The sequence below is a fragment of the Panthera leo genome, chromosome D4 (assembly GCF_018350215.1).
Source record: "Panthera leo isolate Ple1 chromosome D4, P.leo_Ple1_pat1.1, whole genome shotgun sequence".
NCBI lineage: Eukaryota > Metazoa > Chordata > Mammalia > Carnivora > Felidae > Panthera > Panthera leo.
The window spans coordinates 71,802,692-71,821,269 of record NC_056691.1 but is presented as its reverse complement, the minus strand read 5'-3'; the positions used below and the strand labels follow the sequence as shown (position 1 = coordinate 71,821,269).

The window sequence follows — 18,578 nt, the reverse complement described above, 5'->3', positions numbered from 1 at the left end:
CGTGGGTTTTAGCCCTGCACTGGGCTCTGGCCTGACAGCTCAGAGCCTGGAGCCTGCTTCAGATTCCGTCTCCCTCATCCTCTGCCCCTCCCATGCTTGTGCATACCTCTCTTTCTCTCTCTCTCTCTCTCTCAAAAATAAATAAACACTTAAAAAATTTTTTTAAAGCTATTGTTTAAATGATTAAACAATACTGATTAAAATGTTTGCTTCTGCCGTGAAGAATATTCTTCGACTCCTAAAGAACAGCCTGCTTAAGAATATCATGCTCAGTCTCCTGCTCCCAGCAAAGTCACCCAGACTCTCCCCTCCCTGGAGTCTCTGCAGAGGCTGTTTGACCAGCAGCAATCCCCTTGCCTCCCTCCATGGCCTCAGGTGCCTGGTGAGGCCAATCCAGTCAACATGGTGGCCAAGGTCAGCCAACTGACGAGTGTCTTGACCCCCATTGAAGACAAGGTCAAGGCCTTGCTGCATGAAGGCACCAAGTCTCCCCATCAATGTTCCCTCATCCTTCCTGTCACCTTTGAGGTAAAGTCAGAATCCCTGGGGATTCCTAAGAAGCTGCAGCTCAAAGTTGATGTTGAGTCTGGGAAACTGATAATTAAGAAGTTCAAGGATGGTTCTGAGGACAAGTTCTACAGCCACAATAAGATCCTGCAGCTCATCAAGTCTCAGACGTTTCTGAACAAGTTGGTGATTTTGGTGGAAACAGAAGGATAAGACCTTGTGGAAGGAATATGTTTTTGCTGATTCCAAAAAGAGAGAAGGTTTCTGCCAGCTTCTCCAGCAGATGAAGAATAAGTACTCGGAGCAAGCAGAGCCAGACATGATCACCATCTTCATCAGCACCTGGAACATGGGTAACACCCCCCCCCCCCCAAGAAGATCACGTTCTGGTTTCTCTCCAAGGGGCAGGGAAAGACTCAGGATGACTCTGCCGATTACATCCCTCATGACATCTACGTGATCAGCACCCAGGAAGACCCCCTGGGAGAGAAGGAGTGGCTGGAGATACTCAGACACTCCCTGCAAGAAATCACCAGCATGACTTTTTTTTTTTTTTATTTTTTTTTTTTTTGAGCGTTTATTTATTTTTGAGACAGAGAGAGACAAAGCATGAATGGGGGAGGGTCAGAGAGAGGGAGACACAGAATCTGAAACAGGCTCCGAGCTGTCAGCACAGAGCCCGACGCGGGGCTCGAACTCACGGACCGCGAGATCATGACCTGAGCCGAAGTCGGCCGCCTAACCGACTGAGCCACCCAGGCACCCCGACCAGCATGACTTTTAAAACAGTTGCCATCCACACCCTCTGGAATATCCAAATCGTAGTGCTGGCCAAGCCGGAGCATGAGAACCACATCAGTCACATCTGCACCAACAATGTGAAGACGGGCATCGCCAACACGCTGAGAAACAAGGGAGCCGTGGGGGTGTCATTTATGTTCAACAGAACCTCCTAGGGCTTTGTTAACAGCCATTTAACTTCTGGAAGTGAAAAGAAACTCAGGCAAAACCAAAACTATATGAACATTCTCTGGCTTCTGCTCTGGGAGACAAGAAACTGAGTCCTTTTAACACCACTCACCACTTTACCCACCTCTTCTGGCTTGGTGATCTGAACTACTGTGTGGACCTTCCCACCTGGGAGGCAGAAACCATTGTCCAGAAGATCAAGCAGCAGCAGTACGCAGACCTCCTGTCCCATGACCAGCTGGTGATGGAGAGGAAGGAGCAGAAGGTCTTCTTACACTTTGAGGAGGAAGAAATCACGTTCGTGCCCACCTACCGTTTTGAAAGACTGACTCGGGACTAATACGCCTACACTAAGCAGAAAGCCACAGGGATGAAATACAACCTGCCTTCCTGGTGTGACCGAGTCCTCTGGAAGTCTTACCCGCTGGTGCATGTGGTGTGTCAGTCCTATGGTCATGATCTCACGGTTTCATGAATTCAAGCCCATGTTGGGCTTTGTGCTGACAGCTCAGAGCCTGGAGCCTGCTTCGGATTTTGTGTCTCCCTCTCTCTCTCACTCTGTCTCTGTCTCTCAGAATAAATGAAAAATAAATTTTAAAAATTCAGAGAAAAAACAAAAAAGAATATCATGCTCATTATTAACATCAATAAGAAAATATGACACTGTTTTTAAATATCTTTTCATTCTCTTCAGTTTTATTTACAACCTTTAGATGGTAATGCAAATCTTTATTGACATTCTAGTGAAAACTAGAAACAATTTGTCATTGTTACAAATTTGTTTGGCTTAAGGTTGTAAGCTAATTTCAGTGGGGGGAGAAGAAAAAAAATTATGTGGTTCTCTTTATATGGCTCTTCATACTTGCCATGCCAAATTAGTTAACGAATAAATATTTTCTAATAAGCAGGATAGTCATAAAATTATACTAATTCTACAGAGGGTTTTTGATTTTGTTGTTATTAGTTTATTTAGAATAAATATTCTAAAATGAGCCTCTGTACAATCTCTTGATCTTTACTCAGAAAAGAATTAGGATGGAGTTCAGTTTTCCAAGAAGTGACATGTTTAATTGGTTTGTCAAAAAGAGCAAGCATCCTTATAAAACACTATCTTTAATGCTTTTATTTTCACAGATAGCCAGTGCCAAGCATTCTGTCTCCTAGAAGCAGCAGCTACTCCTATCTTAAAAAAACTTGTATGCCTCTGTACTCTCCCTGCTGCTAATTGGACATTTGCCACTGTCATTTTTGATGAAACAAGATTCCTCTTAAAGGAACAAGAAAAAGTAATAAGTGATGCTATTCAGCAAGGTGAGTACAAATAAAAATCACACTATTTAAAAGGATATAAAGTTATGGATTATTGTATCAAATGAGTAAAAATTGAATATAGAAGGTATAGTAATTAGTCATGGATGAAGGCATAACTGTAATTCAGCATATGACAACCATAAACCAATATTGGAGGATCACCTAAGTGAGGAGAAATAGGTAATGAATATCATCTGGCTTTGCTTCTCAGTGATACTCCTAATTGACATATATTACTTGACAGGTTCCTATTGCCCCCAAACCAAATTAACCCTATTATTGTTAACATCTGAACCACCTAATTCCCTCCCAAAAGTGGGGGGGGGGGGGAGGTAAAAAAATAGATTAATTAAAGTCACTCCTTAACTTTTGCTTCTGGACAAGATGGAGAAACAGGGATTGGATTTACCCTCCTTCAAGGAGGAAAACAAAAACAAAAACAAAGATGAAATACATGAAACCAGTTTTTAAGACCCTACACATCAGGCAGTGAAGCACAGTGATTCCTGAGAGATGGGAAACAAGGTGAGCCCTACCATTGCCCTAGCTTACTGCCTTGAAAGAGTTGCCGGGCCATAACACAGGGAGAGGTACCGGGGCAGAGTCAAGTGGACAGTCTGCACTGAGAAAACAAAACTGAGTGTCCAGGGAGACCAAGGCCATCTAGCCTCTTGGCTAGAGGTCAAAGGATAGAATATTAGAGAACAGAGAGCTTCACACAGAGTATTCGGCAGAGTACTGATCAAAGAGTGTATATGAGGAAACCACTTGAGGTTGGGGAAGGAAACCATCTGATGGGATTAGAGGGAATAGTACCCTGCATTCACACAGGGCAGGGAATAATGCCTGCTACCACCAGCTAGGCTAGAAAAACTCATAATTCATGGGGCACCCAACAAGATAGAATTCACAGTGTCTGACATCCAATCAAAGATTATCAGGCATAACAAGAGACAGGAAAACACAACCCATAATGAGAATAATCAATCGAAGCAAACTCAGTACTGACAAAGATGTTAGGGACATATAAAGGACACAAATGAAGCTTCTAGAAATGAAACTACAATGCATGAGATGAAAAAATGCACTAGATGGGATTAATAGCAGATTAAATATTGCAGAAGAAAAGATTAGTTAACTTGAAGACATAGCACTAGAAACTAAAATAAAACATGGGTAGGTAAAAAAAAAATCTAAAAAAAGAAAGAAAAGAGCATCAGCGGGCTGTGAAACAACTTCAGATAGCCAGATATAATAGCAACTAGAATTCTCAAAGGAGAGGTAAAAAGAGGGTAAAGAGAAAAATATTTGAAAAAATAATGACTGAAAGCTTTCCAAACTTAGTAAGAACTAAAACCCATAGATCCAAGAAACTCAGTGAACAGCAAGCACAAGAAACATAATAAAGCCACACCGAGGCATATCATAATCAAATTGCTCAAAACTCACAGTAAAGAGAAAATTGTAGGAGCAGCCAGAGGGAAAAGAAAAAGTATGTTACATAAGGAAAGCAAAGATAAGGATGACATAATTTCTTGTCAGAAATAATTCAGGTGAAAAGACAGTGGAGTAAAATCTTTAAAATACTGAAAGAAAAAAAACCTTAGTTGTCTACACTAGGCAAAAACATATTATGAAAGCAAAGGTAAAAATGAAGATGTTTTCAGACACATGAAAGCTGAAAGAATTCATCAGCTGCAGACTGGCATGATAAGAGATGTTCAAGAAATGTTCTCCTAAAGACAGAAGAAAAATGATACCAAATCTTGTTTCTCTGCCCTGTTCTTATCCATTCCAGGTCATGATTGACTTGTTTCCACAAGTCCTTAGAGGGGCTGAATATACTAACCCATAAATGGTTCTCCTGTTGCCCCTTGTTCCCAGTGACTACTTCTTATTTGCCTTGATCTTCACTAATTGATTAGATGAGCAGTTTTCAAATTTTTCAGCAGAACGTTTTGTACAAATAAATATTTCGTGGGATCCCATTATATAAAACATGGAAAAGTGAAGCTTCTCTGGTTGAATTGGGGCAGTGGGCCTAGACTCCTATCTTCTTGGTTTCACTTTTGCACATAGTAAAATCCAATCTATCATCTTCAGAAAGCTCTGGAACTACATGGAACACATTAAGTAGCCAATACATCTCTTGTATTGTAAATACACCTCTTGTTTGAGTCATATCTTTGGACAAATATTCCCAGGTGTCTACCTCCATTTCAAGGTATTGCTTTATGTTATGATCCCCATCTTTCTCTTCACCAGTTGGCAAGTTATGAGTTGAATTTGCTTTTTGTTTCATAACTGGGAATCACTGGCCTTTTTTCCTACCAAGAGTAGAAATAATTGAATATCTTTTGGAAGCAACAAGAATATGAACACTAAGGTTAGCTGTCTGGGTTTGAATGCCAGCTCCACCATTTATTTATTCACAAATTGACCTTAGAGGGGCACCTGGGTGGCTCAGTTGGTTAAGCATCTGACTCTAGATTTCTGGTCACATCATGATCTCACAATTTCGTGAGATCATGCACTGGTAGCACAGAGACTACTTGGGATTCTCTCTCTCTCTCTCTCTCTCTCTCTCTCTCTCAACCCCTCCCCCACTCACGCTGTCTCTGTCTCTCTCAAAATAAACAAATAAACTTAAAAACAAAAACAAAGTGACCTTGGACAGTTACTTAACCTTGTTCAGACTATTTCCTCATCCATAAAATGAGGATCATAATAAACTTGTCTGATAGGGTTATTATTATAGATTCAATGAAATAACCAGCAGCCTGGCATATAGTAAGCACCTGATAATGAATGTTAGCTATTATTGTTAAGCATTCTGATACATGTTCTAAAATTCTGATGTGTATCTTATGTTTTTAAATACATTTCTGCTTGCTTAGGTACGAATGATGAAAGAGAAATGACATACAAGCATGCTGCTCTCTTACATCTTCTGGTAACAATTAGAGATGTCCTTTTAACATGCAGCTTGGACACAGCATTGGGTTAGTGGGATAAATTTTTATTTCCCCTTTTAGTCCTATTGAGATATTTTTATTTCCTCTTTTACTTGCACATTAAGCACTATATACATTTTGACATAATTCTAATAGAATGTATATTTTATGCTGCCTATATTCATTGAAAGAAATCATTTGTAACAAATACCATCATTTAAAAAAATAGGTTTAGGATTCTCTAATCTAGGCCTGAATTGTAGACTCATAATGGCCTCAAGCAGATTTGATTATATAATCATTATCATGCACTACTTTTTAATGTAAGATGATATTTTGGCATGTACATTTTAGGTCCTCATTGAATGTTGTGGCTTTGAATCTTTGCTAGGTGAATATAACTAATATAACCAAATTATTAGTAGTAAGATATTTTGCAATTTTTTTAGTTTTACATGTAAATTAGGGTATGAATTACTTGAGAAATAAAAATCAAACTATTTGAATATATTAGAAAATGTTAAGATTTTGGAAATTATTTCCAAACTATCAAAATCATTAAAATATCTGTCTCAATACATTACTGCTTTAGGCCCCTTATTGCAGGATTATTTAGATTTTTTAGTAATGGTATACTTATAGAATTGTTTTATAATTTAGAATTTCTAGAACCTATTTAAAATTTAAAGTGAAAATAATTTTTCTCTGATCTGTGACCCAGAGGTTTTGTCTAATCTATGACCCAGACAACTATTTCTCTAATCCACTGTTTTGGTAAATACTGAGCAGCAGTGAGTTACAGCTGTCCTCCCTCTAAGCACTGGAAATAATAATATTTGGCCAAGTATTGTATTAGTATTATCTGGTCAAGTATTATAACTATGTTACAGCTACCTTTAGAAATCCTAACATGTTGCTTATCCTTTCTTCTCCAATTAAACCACTTGGGTATTGATGCTGGATCAGGTTGTTTTACCTCCATCCCAAGAAAACTATGGATTGGGGACTCTAGTTTACAGAACCTGCAATTGGTATAAGGGTGTAATATCACATGTCCTTCTATTTAGTCATCTGTTTTCATTATACTTATCAGCTTCCATGAAAGGTCACCAGTCCTACCAAAAGCAAGGCTGATTATTAAAGCATAATAATAAGGCAGAATATCAGAATCTAAACATCTGAGCTCTCCGTGCTATAGAGAGAGTTCAGTTGTGACTCACTGCTGCTCAAACTTACTAGTATTAGAGAATTAGAATTAGATAAATAATATTTATGGAGGATTATTTGAAGTATATTCACCTTTAAGTACTCTTACGATCTACACAAGGATTAAGTGAGACCATTAAGAACTATGTACTTGGGCTGAATGATTTTTGCTCCTCAAAGAAATACTTTTGCTCAATCAAACTTGGTCATTGCTATTTGGCTACCTTGAGGAATACTCTAGAAGTAAAATTAAAATTCTTGTTGGCAAGCAAACTTCTTAAGCCCTAGGTCCCAAGCCATAAGGAATAACTAAGCCACTTTGGACATTTTTAGTGGAGAGATTTCTCACTCTAAACCTCTCAAAGTCAAAGAGTGAATTAGGTTGTCCTCTTTTCTTTTTTTCTTTGCATAGTGGCAGAGAAAGAAAGGTCCATGGGGGTCTGGCTGCCTGCCCTGTACCCTTCTAGAATTCTGTTTTTTTTTCTCCCAGCTGCCAATTTGTTACCCCTCCCAAGCTAGCAAGGTAATGACTTTCAAGATTAAAGGTATAGTCTCACTTCTGGGCTTTAACCCAGAAATAAATTCAGTATTGTGTAATGGGTACTGTAGTAAAGATAGGTACTAATGATACAAAGGATGGAGACTGTTACCTTTAAGCTGAATGTTTATTTAAAAATAAAGGGCTCCTGGGTGGCTCAGTCTGTTAAACTTCTGACTTCAGCTCAGGTCATGATCTCATGGTTTGTGAGTACCAGCCCCACTTCAGGCTCTGTGCTGACAGCTCAGAGCCTGGAGCCTTCTTTGGATTCTGTGTCTCCCTGTCTCTCTGCCCCTCCCCTGTTCACGCTGTGTCTCTTTCAAAAATCAATAAACATTAAAAAGCTAAAAAAAAAAAAAAGTACAAGTTTGCTAAGTAAATAAAGTATGAAAGGGTATTATAGGCAGAATTAAGAGCCCATAAGAATGGCCCAGTGGGTGTGCTGCATACAGTTCCATGTAGTTAAAGTGAAGAGTACAAGGTAGAAAGCAGTAAGAACTAAGCATGAAGACATAAAAAAGAGCCAAATCATGAATAGCCTTGTAAGCTGCACAAAAGAGCTCAGACCTTATTCTGTAGATAATAGGGTGCCATTGAAATAGGGATGGTACTGGATTAGGCTTCTCATTTAGAAAGTTAGATCTAGAGAATCAGTAAGAGCTTTGGAGATTAGAAGGCAGAAAGAACATGGGGCGCCTGGGTGGCTCAGTTGGTTAAGCGTTGGACTTCAGCTTAGGTCATGATCTCACAGTTCTTGAGTTCGAGCTCCGCGATGGGCTCTGTGCTGACAGCTCAGAGGCTGCTTGGGATTCTCTCTCTCTCCCGTCTCTCTCTATGCCCCTTCCCCACTTTCTTGCTTTCTCAAAGATAAACTTAAAAAAAAAGATAGAACATAAGTCAGTCTAAATTGCCCATCAGTCAAGCTGTACTAATGTAAAATTCGAATATGCACATAAATATAAAAATGTGAACATAAACATAATTTTAAAATATATTATTGCCAAAGTATTCAGTGAACATCTGACCTACATAAGTGACTATGCTAGGTGCTTTTCAGTAATTCACAGAACTCACTGTGTTGTGGTATTACCAGGAGAGCTTTTAGGCAAAAAACCCCGGGATACAATCTAAATTTACTGAATATGAACTTGCAAGGATAGGTCGCAGGATTCTGTGTTTGGAAACTGCTTGTAGTGGGTCTGAATTTAGGCTCTGCTGTTTTTGCAGTTATACAAATAAATTATGCATAAATATCATGGATTTATCCCAAGAGCTTATAGACTGAGATCGTCATATACATAAAGAACCAAAAATCAAGTACAATCTATTTATTCTACAGATAAAATACTAAGAAAATTCCAATGGGGTGGCATTTCCATAGGACTTGCATGTAAGTGTAGATCAAGCCAGAAGGCAGGAAGAGATGGGATATATTCGAGTATGTTGTGGTAGCTTAAAAGGAGACATTTGGTACATAATTTTAAGCTTTACTCAATTTTAAGGTTTTTATTAATCAATATCTTTGATCAAAATCATAAAAGGATTAAAGTAAATTTTAATTGTTATGACTCTTGTTTCCTTTTAATTTTTACCATGGAGTTTCTCAAAGAATGAAAAGATATGCCTTTTCCCCCTACTTTTATTTTTAACAGGATATTTGTCAAATGCAAAAGATATCTACAGAAGCATTTTAGGCTCCTATCTGGACAACATTTGGAGACAGCTGGAGATTGTACAGTTTGTTAGGGAAAAAAAGCCTGAAACCAATTACAAGATACAAGAACTGCGATGCCAGATACTAAATTGGATGCAGAGTGAACAGCAGATTAATGTAAGTACTGGAATAAAGCTGATAACGATAATCAGCTTAAGTAAGAATTGGATTGGTGATGGGCATTAAGGAGGGCACTTGTTGGGATGAACACTGGGTGTTATACGTAAGTGTTAAATCACTGGATTCTACTCATGAAACCAATACTACACAACACATTAACTAACTTGAATTTAAATAAATTAATTTTAAAAAAGGAATTGGATATAAGATAAATTTTTGCATTTAACTCTGAAATTATGAAGTAGTCTAGACTATTTGGTCCCTTGACAGTTTTCTCCTTAAGTAAGTTAACAAAACAATCAGACCAAGAGAAAGGATGATTTTGCATCATTGTTCATATGTCTTGAATTTAAAAATACTTTAATTTTTATTATACAGAGTTCTCTATGGATTGACTCTGCAAATCTCAAAATTGTTGTCTGGTACTTTTAAGTTCATGGGCATATACCAGATAACAAAACTACAATAATTTATTTTTAGATATTGAACCAGAATCTCATCTCATATGATTCTACAAAAAAAGCTCTTAGTTTATGCCTTGGATTATATTGGGGATTTTTGCCCACGCTACCTCAAGCATATGAAGGTTGCATTACTAAAGACTTAAGAGGGGAAGCCTGAGTGGTTCAATTGGTTAAGCATCTGGCTTGGGTCATGATCTCACAGTTCATAAGTTCAAGCCCTGCATCAGGCTCTATTCTGACAGCCTGGAGCCTGCTTTGGATTCTGTGTCTCCCTCTCTCTCTGCCCCTTCCCTGCTCATGCTCTGTCTCTCTCTCTCTCTCTCTCTCTCTCTCTCTCTCTCAAATAAACATTTAAAAAAAAGACTTAAGAGGAAATACTTTCTTAAATGTTTTCAAGCTGAAAAATGTTTCAAATACTTTACACAAAATCTGGATGTAAATGTGGCCTTCTTCTTCTTCTTCTTCTTCTTCTTCTTCTTCTTCTTCCTCTTTGCCCCTCCTATATCTTTATCCCCAACTCTGTGGTTACTTGGATAACTTGCCTAAGTCATTAAAATAAAGTAAAATAATCAGTCAGAAATTTAAAAAATTGAAATTGATTTATTGTCCTCCCCCAACCCCGTGCCAAAAAAAGAGCTGTGATGGTAAGTAGGAAAGTATAGCAGCAAATCATTGGTTTTCTCTAACAAATTCAAACTTGTCTGAGTCGAATTTAACACTAACAATGCAGGCAGAGACAACTTATATATACAATCACCTATATGGAAGTACATGAATGCTAAGAATGCCCTACCCTAGAATATTTTCCTCATTGATATTTGATCTTACCAGAATTTATTCCTCTGTGTTTAAGCACTGACATCTTTTATAACACATATTTCCTTGGTAATCTTATTGTCATTATTTTCATGTAACCAGTGAAGCTTGTTTTTTTGTTATAGTAGCATAACTATGAAAAGAATAATTATTCAGAGATATATGAAATTCTTATTTTTGACCAGGTGCTGATTATAATAAGAATGGACTCAGATGGTGAGAAACATTTACTCATTAAAATCCTTAACAAAATGGAAGGTAGGGAGATTGATTGATTGATTGATTGATTGATTTATGGCAGTTGGGAGTCTTAAATTATGCTTCATTTGATAACAAATGTTTGAACATATACAAATGTAGTGATCTAAGTTTTTAAATTAAGATATAATAACATACCATAAAATTCATCCTTTAAAAGTATATAACTCAGTGGGATATAACCAGTTTTGAAATAAATCTGGACTTTAAGTCTGCAATATAAATATACTGTAATGTACTTACACATACATTGTATATCATATGTATTTATTATTATCAATTAACACCTTTTATTAATTATCTACTAGTTGCTACATAATACTGTATACTTACAACTCTATAAATCAGTTTTAGTAAATCAGTTTTATAAATAAAGAAACTAAAATTCATAAAGGTGATGTAACATGCCACATCTCATAGGTAGCAAGTAAGGGAATCAGGATTTCATCTAAGGTCTGTCTTGTTCTAGTGTCATTCTTCAACTCTTCTACCCACTATTGCCCCCTCTGCCAATTCTTTCCACCTTGTGCTATGGTTTACATATTGCTTATATTTAAACTCTTCTCCTTTTTCATCTCCTTGTCTTTTTTAATGTTTATTCATTTTTCAGAGAGAGACAGACAGAGTGTGAGTAGGCGAGGGGCAGAGAGAGGGAGATGCAGAATCAAAGCAAGCTCCGGGCTCTGAGCTGTCAGCACAGAGCCCAACACGGGGCTTGAACTCATGAACTGTAAGATCATGACCTGAGCCTAAGTAGAACGCTTAACCAACTGAGCCACCCAGGTGTCCCAATTTCATCTCCTTGTCTTAAGTGAAACCCTGCTTTCCCCAGATGATATGGCTTCCCCTGTATCCCTCTCATAAAAAAGCTGATAATTCTCTCATATATATGTGTGTGTATATATATATGTATATTATAGCCTTCCTTTCTAATATATATATATATACACACACATATATATACATATGTATATGTACACATATGTATGTATACATATATATGTATGTACACATACGTATATATATGTGTGTATATGTATGAGATACATGAGATATATGAGATATATAAGATATGTATATATCATAGGGATGAGAAGGTTAATTTCTTGTTTTATCCTTTCCAAAACATTATTCCTCTATCTCTGAGGTTATGCCATATTGCCACAGCATTTTCTACCATTCCAACTGCCATCCTCTAGTTACCACCTGAACATTCCCCATCATCTGTGGACAGTTCTGCACCTGGTTCAGGGTATTCTTTTCACTCCTAGTCCTGCCATTATCCTAAGTGTCTTTAACATGAATGATGATTCAACATTCTGACCTTATAGTTTTGTTGACCCTCACAGCAAAAATGATATTCATTCCTTGGCTATGCCATCAACCTTGTAATAATGCAGAACTGTGCTACTTCTGAACTTTAAACTCTGATATATTGCTCTCTGTCTACAGCTACATTAACTCTTTCACGATGTTCAGCATCTTAGAGATCTGTAATCTGTCAACTCCTTTTTTGTTTCACTTTCTTCTCTTTCCAGACTTGGTGATGTGCCCATGACTCTAATCAGTCTTGTCCTTCTAATGTACCTTCCATTTAAACCTTAGCTCTGAATCCATCAAGACATTTAACTTCTCTGTTTCTATACCTGAGCTCCTGAGCATTATTAGAAAATAAAATAGTTTGGTACCACTACAAACTTATCTTCTCTGAACTTATATGGGCTCTTAATACCTCTTAACAACCTTTCTATATGTTCTTAGTTCCCATTCTTATCCACCTAATGGCTATACCACAAACCCCCACTATGCTACTCATCCCCTCATTATTTCTTCTTTTTACTTGAGAGAGAGAGAGAGAGAGAGAGAGAGAGAGAGAGGGAGGGAGAGTGTGAGTCAGGGAAAGGGGCAGAGGGAGAGAGAGAGAATCTCAAGCAGGCTCTGTGCTGTTAATGTGGAGCCCCATGTGGGGCTCTATCCCACAACCCAGGTTTCATGACTCCTCCTCCCCTCATTTTTCAGAGAATTATGCAGGGTACCTGTGTGGATCAGTTGGTTAAGTGTCTGACTCTTGATTTTGGCTCGGGACATGATCTCACAGTTCGTGAGTTCAAGCCCCATGTCATTCTCTGTGTGGACAGTGCAGAACCTGCTTGGGATTTTCCCTCTCTCTCTGCCCCTCCCCTGCTCATGTGCGTGTGTCTCCCCCCACCCCAAATAAATAAATAAACATTAAAGAGAATTATGCTTTTTAATGTCCATTAATGGGGTAAGAATCTTCAGTTTTCTTCCCTACCATCTACAAACTTACCTTCATTTCTTCTTTTATCTTTTCCTCCTTTCTTTATAAAGGAGGTGAACCTCCTCCTTTTGAAAACCAATTTTTCATTTCTGCTTTGGATCCTATCTCTTCCTGCATCAGTGTGTTCCTTAAGTTATTCCATAGCCCAGCCTTCCTTTCTAATGACTCTCCCTTAATCTTCAAGCCCTCTGGTCTTCTTCTTTTTTTTTTTTTTTTAAGTTTATTTTATTTTGAGAGAGACAGAGACAATGCAGGTGGGGGAGGGGCAGAGAGAGAGGGAGAGAGAATCCCAAGCAGGGTCCATACTGTCAGTACAGAGCCCAACTCAGGGTTTGAACTCATGAAACTGTGAGATCATGGCCTGAGCCAAAACCAAGAGTCAGACACTTAACTGACTGAGCCACCCAGGCACCCCAAGCCCTTTGGTCTCAAAAATAAAATAAAATACCACACTCAACCTATGTCATCCTTTTTTTACTATTTATTTTCCCTCTATAAATTGCATCTTTGACCATCTCCCAATATATTTCTTTGCTGTAACCCTACCAAACTTTATCATGTTGTTTCCTATCTCCATGCCCTTATGCCTCCTGTTCTGCTATAATGGTGCTCTTCTCCCTTCTTTAACAGCTAACTCCTACACATCCTTTAAAAATCAGTTAAAACATTTGTTCAGGAAGCCTTGATTTAAATGCTTTCCTTTGTGATTTCAGGGTATTATGTGCATACTTCTAAGGCGCTACGTACCATCCTGGACTGTACCAACTGATTCTCTTGTCTGTTTTCCTCACTAGTATGTCAGCTTCTGGAGGATAAGCACTATGCCCTAATTTGTATTCCCAGCACCCACAAAAATGCCTGGAATATAGAAGGAACTTAATAAAAATTAATAACTGGATGAGCTAATGAATGCCTCTCTATATACCTAGTAGACTGAGACTAGTGAAAAAGATTAAACTGAACTATATACACATATTACAAATGTCTGCTTATCAGTGCAGTTAGCCAAATAAACTATTAAATTATAGTAATATGAGAATGGAAGATTCTTTCAAGCAGAACTGTATTAGGTGCTATTTCTTTTTTTTTTTTTTAAGTTATTTATTTTGAGAGACAGCGAGTGGGGGAGAGTCAGAGAAAGAGGGAGAGAGAGTGAATCCCAAGCAGGCTCCTCACTGACAGCATAGTGCCTGATTCAGGGCTCAAACTCACAAACTGTGAGATCATGACCTGAACCAAAACCAAGAGTCCGATGCTTAACTGACCGAGATTCCCAGGCGCCTCTATAAGTGCTACTTCTTGATGACATTATCATGTGTCTAGAGTCCAAATTTGCAAACTTGGATCTTATTATTTGTTCAGTTTTCCAGTCCTGGGCAGATGAGGTCTTATCTACTAAATTCACAAGATATTTCTAGTATGAAATTGGTAAAGCATTAGTTAACAATTGTGAAGCTGAACCTGCTACAACTGTCTGGAATCAGGCTAATTGAAAACATTTTTTTAAGTTAGGAAAGTGATGAGCAATGTTAGCATTATAAAACCAAGGGATCTGGGTAACTGAAGGAATATTTTTGTGAAGAAGCTGAGGAAATATTTCTGATATTTCTGCCACACAGAGAAGAATACTTAAACCTACTTAATGGGGCAACTTTCCCTTTAATACACCTAAGACACATGGACAAATTATTAGTATATATGTCACTTCTTATCTAGGCTTCATGCTGAACATTCCTATTTCTTTGGCTTTTGGGATTATATCATCACTACTCTTCCAATTTCTTTCAACAAGGTCTACTAACACAAAAATATTAACTCTCTAAGCTGAAAAAATGTTTTTACTCCTTCTAACTAGCAGCTGTCCTCTCTGTCTAGGAGTAAGACCTTTTTTTTCTATCTAGTGTTAGAAAATAGAAATGAGGTTTCATCATCTATGTTTTTGGAAGATCCTAGCAGTTCACTTAGTAAGTAATCTGCTTTGGGATCATAGCTAAGACAAATCAGGTAAGGAGATTAGATTTTATTTTATTTTATTTTTAAATGTTTATTTATTTATTTTGAGAGAGAAAGCTGGAGTGGGGTAAGGGCAGAGAGAGAATTCCAAGCAGGCTCCATGCTGTCAGTGCAGAGCCTGATGCAGGGCTTGATCTCACAAACCGGGAGATCATGACCTGAGCTGAAATCAAGAGTTGGATGCTTAATCGACTGAGCCACACAGGTGCCCCTGGAGATTAGATTTTTAAATAATATGATCTTGGGGTGCCTGGCTGGCTCAGCCGGTAGAGCATGTGACTCTTGATCTCAAGGTTGTGAGTTCAAGACCCACATTGAGTGTAGAGGTTACTAAAAATAAAAATTTTTAAATAATAATAATACCTTATAAATTTATATACAGAAGACAAATAGTACCCATCCTCTTCTTATTTCTACCAAAACTATTGTCATATTAAGCCAAGTAAACATGATTAAGTAAGCATTACTTTGTTATTATTACATCATGCCTTTGTGAACTTTACAACTGATGAATGTATACCAATAGAGTGTAAGCTTTATTTTAACTGGAACTAGCTATTCCTAAACCAGTTATGTCTACCAAAAATAAACTGTATGTGTGGGTACAGAATTTTTGAAATTAATTTTATTTTGTTAAGAAATTAGTAACATAGAAATTTAAGTTATAGTTGAGAAGCAGAAGTGAATCTAATGAGCAGGTGGCATCCAATAGATCTTCTGTTTCTTACACAACCAATAAAAAGGAAAAAATGGGGGCACCTGGGTGACTCAGTAGGTTGAGCGTCTGACTCTTGATTTCAGCTCAGGTCATGCTCCCAGGGTCATGAGATCAAGCCCTGAGTTGGGCTCCGCAGTGAGTGTGGAGCCTGCTTAAGATTCTCTCTCTCTCTTTCTCTCTCCCCATCTGCTCCTCTCCCCTGCTTGTGCCCTCTCTTTCTCTAAACAAACAAACAAACAAAACAACAACAACAACAACAAACCCAAAAAGTTAAGGTGGTAATTTTAAAAAAAGGAAAAAATGACATCAAAATGTAGTCTCTTGCTGTTTCATTATGTACTTAAATTTTTGAGTAGAAAAAAAAAAGGTGAAATCAACCATGATTTTTAACAAATAAAATTAAATGTACAGAATTGATGAGTATCTTATTTGGTTACTTTAAAATTAAGGTTTTAATCCACTCTATTATTTTACATCATAAATTCAGACTTTCCATGCTTATAACATACACACATACCGGACATATTGCCCATGCGTCAAACTTTGATACCACAGACAGAAAAATAATCCAGAAAATTGTATTTTAAGCAGTTTCCTTGTTTATAGATCTTTAATTCATTGTTATGGTAGTGAAATATATGAACACCTAAAACTTATATATAAACAGAACACTGAAAAAAACCTTTTTTGTATTATTCTTCTTTTCTAACAGGTTTAACACTGACTGTCTTACAAAACAAAAGAAATGATTTTCTGGAATCTGAAGGTGTTTTAAATGGGTAAAAATGTATTTATTCATCTATGGGAAATAAGCATACCAGTTTCACAGATTTCTTCACAATTTCTCCTGGAATTTAACTTTTTAAAAAGGCTTAGTAAAACCTGAAATTAATCAATATCTCTCTCCTCTTCCTGAAAAATGTATTATATTAGAACACTTGAACTCAGGTCATTGCCTTATGTATTATATATTATTGTTGTCCAGAATTTTAGTTCAGTCTTGTTTCAATATCCCTGAATTATCATTGTTATTTTTAGTACAGGAAGTGCCCATTTAGACTTACCCTTGTTTATACCAGTTTTGGGGTTTTTTGCTCAGCATTGTTTCTTCTATCTCCTTCCTTTCTTTGGAGTTCTCTTTCTTCCTGAAGTATATCCTTTAGAAATTCGTTCAGTGAGAGCAAGCTAATAATAAAATTCAGTGTTGACATGTCTAAAAATGTTTTTATTTTGCCTTATTTTATGTAGAAATTATTTATTTCCAATACTGAGATCCAAATTATAAAAAGAGGTGTAAATCAAGTAGAAGCTCATAAAAGCACTTACGTCTTTTATCTATCTGGATTGCTCTATATAGAAAATAGAGATTTTTCATTGTAGCAAGTGCTATTATATGGAATCTGAAGATGGAAAAGATAAACTTATGATATTTAAGTATCCATCTTTTGTTGTTGCTAAAGCATCTGTGAAGCTCACTGAGAAAAAGAAAAACCATTTCAAAGTTGTCAGATAATATTCTATTATGTAGATCCTCAAAGATGAAAACCTCACATGTATAAGAGAATGAGATTGATTTCTCATGGTGATTTGTCTGTTATTGATAGGACTCAGTTAATAGTCCTTTGCATTTGGGGATGTGAAGTAGTCCTGTTTTTTTAAAAAAATGTATGACCATCAGGGTGGTTGGCTGGCTCAGTCAGAAGAGCATGTGACTCTTGATCTTGGGATCATGGGTTTGAGCCCTACATTGGGTGCAGAGACTACTTAAAAATAAAATCCTTAAAAAATAAAAAAAAATGTATGACCATCAAAAGGAAAGATAAAGAGAGATTAGCACAACTGGAGAACAAATCAACAGAAAATACACCAGTGCCTTTCCAAGATAAGCAGGCACAGACTAGAGAAGAATAAACTAGCCAAAAACAGTCATCTTTTTAGCCTTCAAAGTAAATAATGACACAAATATAATTCCATTTTCTTGGCTTTCCTTTGTCTTCAGTACAAGTTCCTGTGTAGTTGCACATAATCAATACATTGGAGCAGATTTCCCCTGGAGTAACTTCTCATTTGTGGTGGAATACAATTTTGTAGAAAACTCTTGTTGGACTAAACACTGCGAGAAATTGAATATTCCTCACATGGCCTTTAAAGTGATTCTTCCAGACACAGTATTAAAGAGTAAGGATATAAACTAAAGTCCTTTTGTTGCTGAGGTAGAATGGAAATTGTCTGTTTTCTGTTTCTGATCTGTGGAGAGAGAATGAGCTATGGCATTAGAGGACTTGAGTTCAAGCTCTAACCTCACCACTCGGGTGTGACGTTGGGCAGGTTCTTTCCCTCTTACCTCATATTCATTTGTAAAGTAAGCTTTACTGATGATATCTGTCTTCATCTCTTTACCTTCTAAGTTTTATTTATAATAGCCCAATTTAATTATGATTATATTGCATTTTTTTGTATTTATATCGCATTTCGTATTTTGTATCTCATTTATATCGTATTTTTTATTGAATTTTAGGGGAAATTTTGTTGTAGTATGTTGACTGATTCAGAAAACTTAATATGCAACAAAAAGTTACACACAGACACTTAGAGAAGACTCTAAAACCACTTTGTATATCATTTGGCTTCTCTGTATTTCTCAGCAACCCTTCACATGACTCAGATTGTGAATTCTCACATCCATTAAGC

At 37.0% G+C, this 18,578-nt stretch overlaps 1 protein-coding gene and 1 pseudogene across 1 annotated transcript in view; both read left to right on the top strand.

Moving 5' to 3' along the window:
• SHOC1 (shortage in chiasmata 1) overlaps positions 1 to 18,578 on the top strand; it is an 85,605-nt gene that overhangs the window by 47,813 nt on the left and 19,214 nt on the right. Inside the window, 6 exon segments of the mRNA XM_042912464.1 lie at positions 2,611 to 2,787; positions 5,685 to 5,789; positions 9,138 to 9,316; positions 10,785 to 10,857; positions 16,600 to 16,666; positions 17,887 to 18,065. Of these exon segments, the coding sequence (XP_042768398.1) occupies positions 2,611 to 2,787; positions 5,685 to 5,789; positions 9,138 to 9,316; positions 10,785 to 10,857; positions 16,600 to 16,666; positions 17,887 to 18,065 (780 nt within the window).
• On the top strand, positions 102 to 1,960 carry LOC122204783 (annotated as a pseudogene).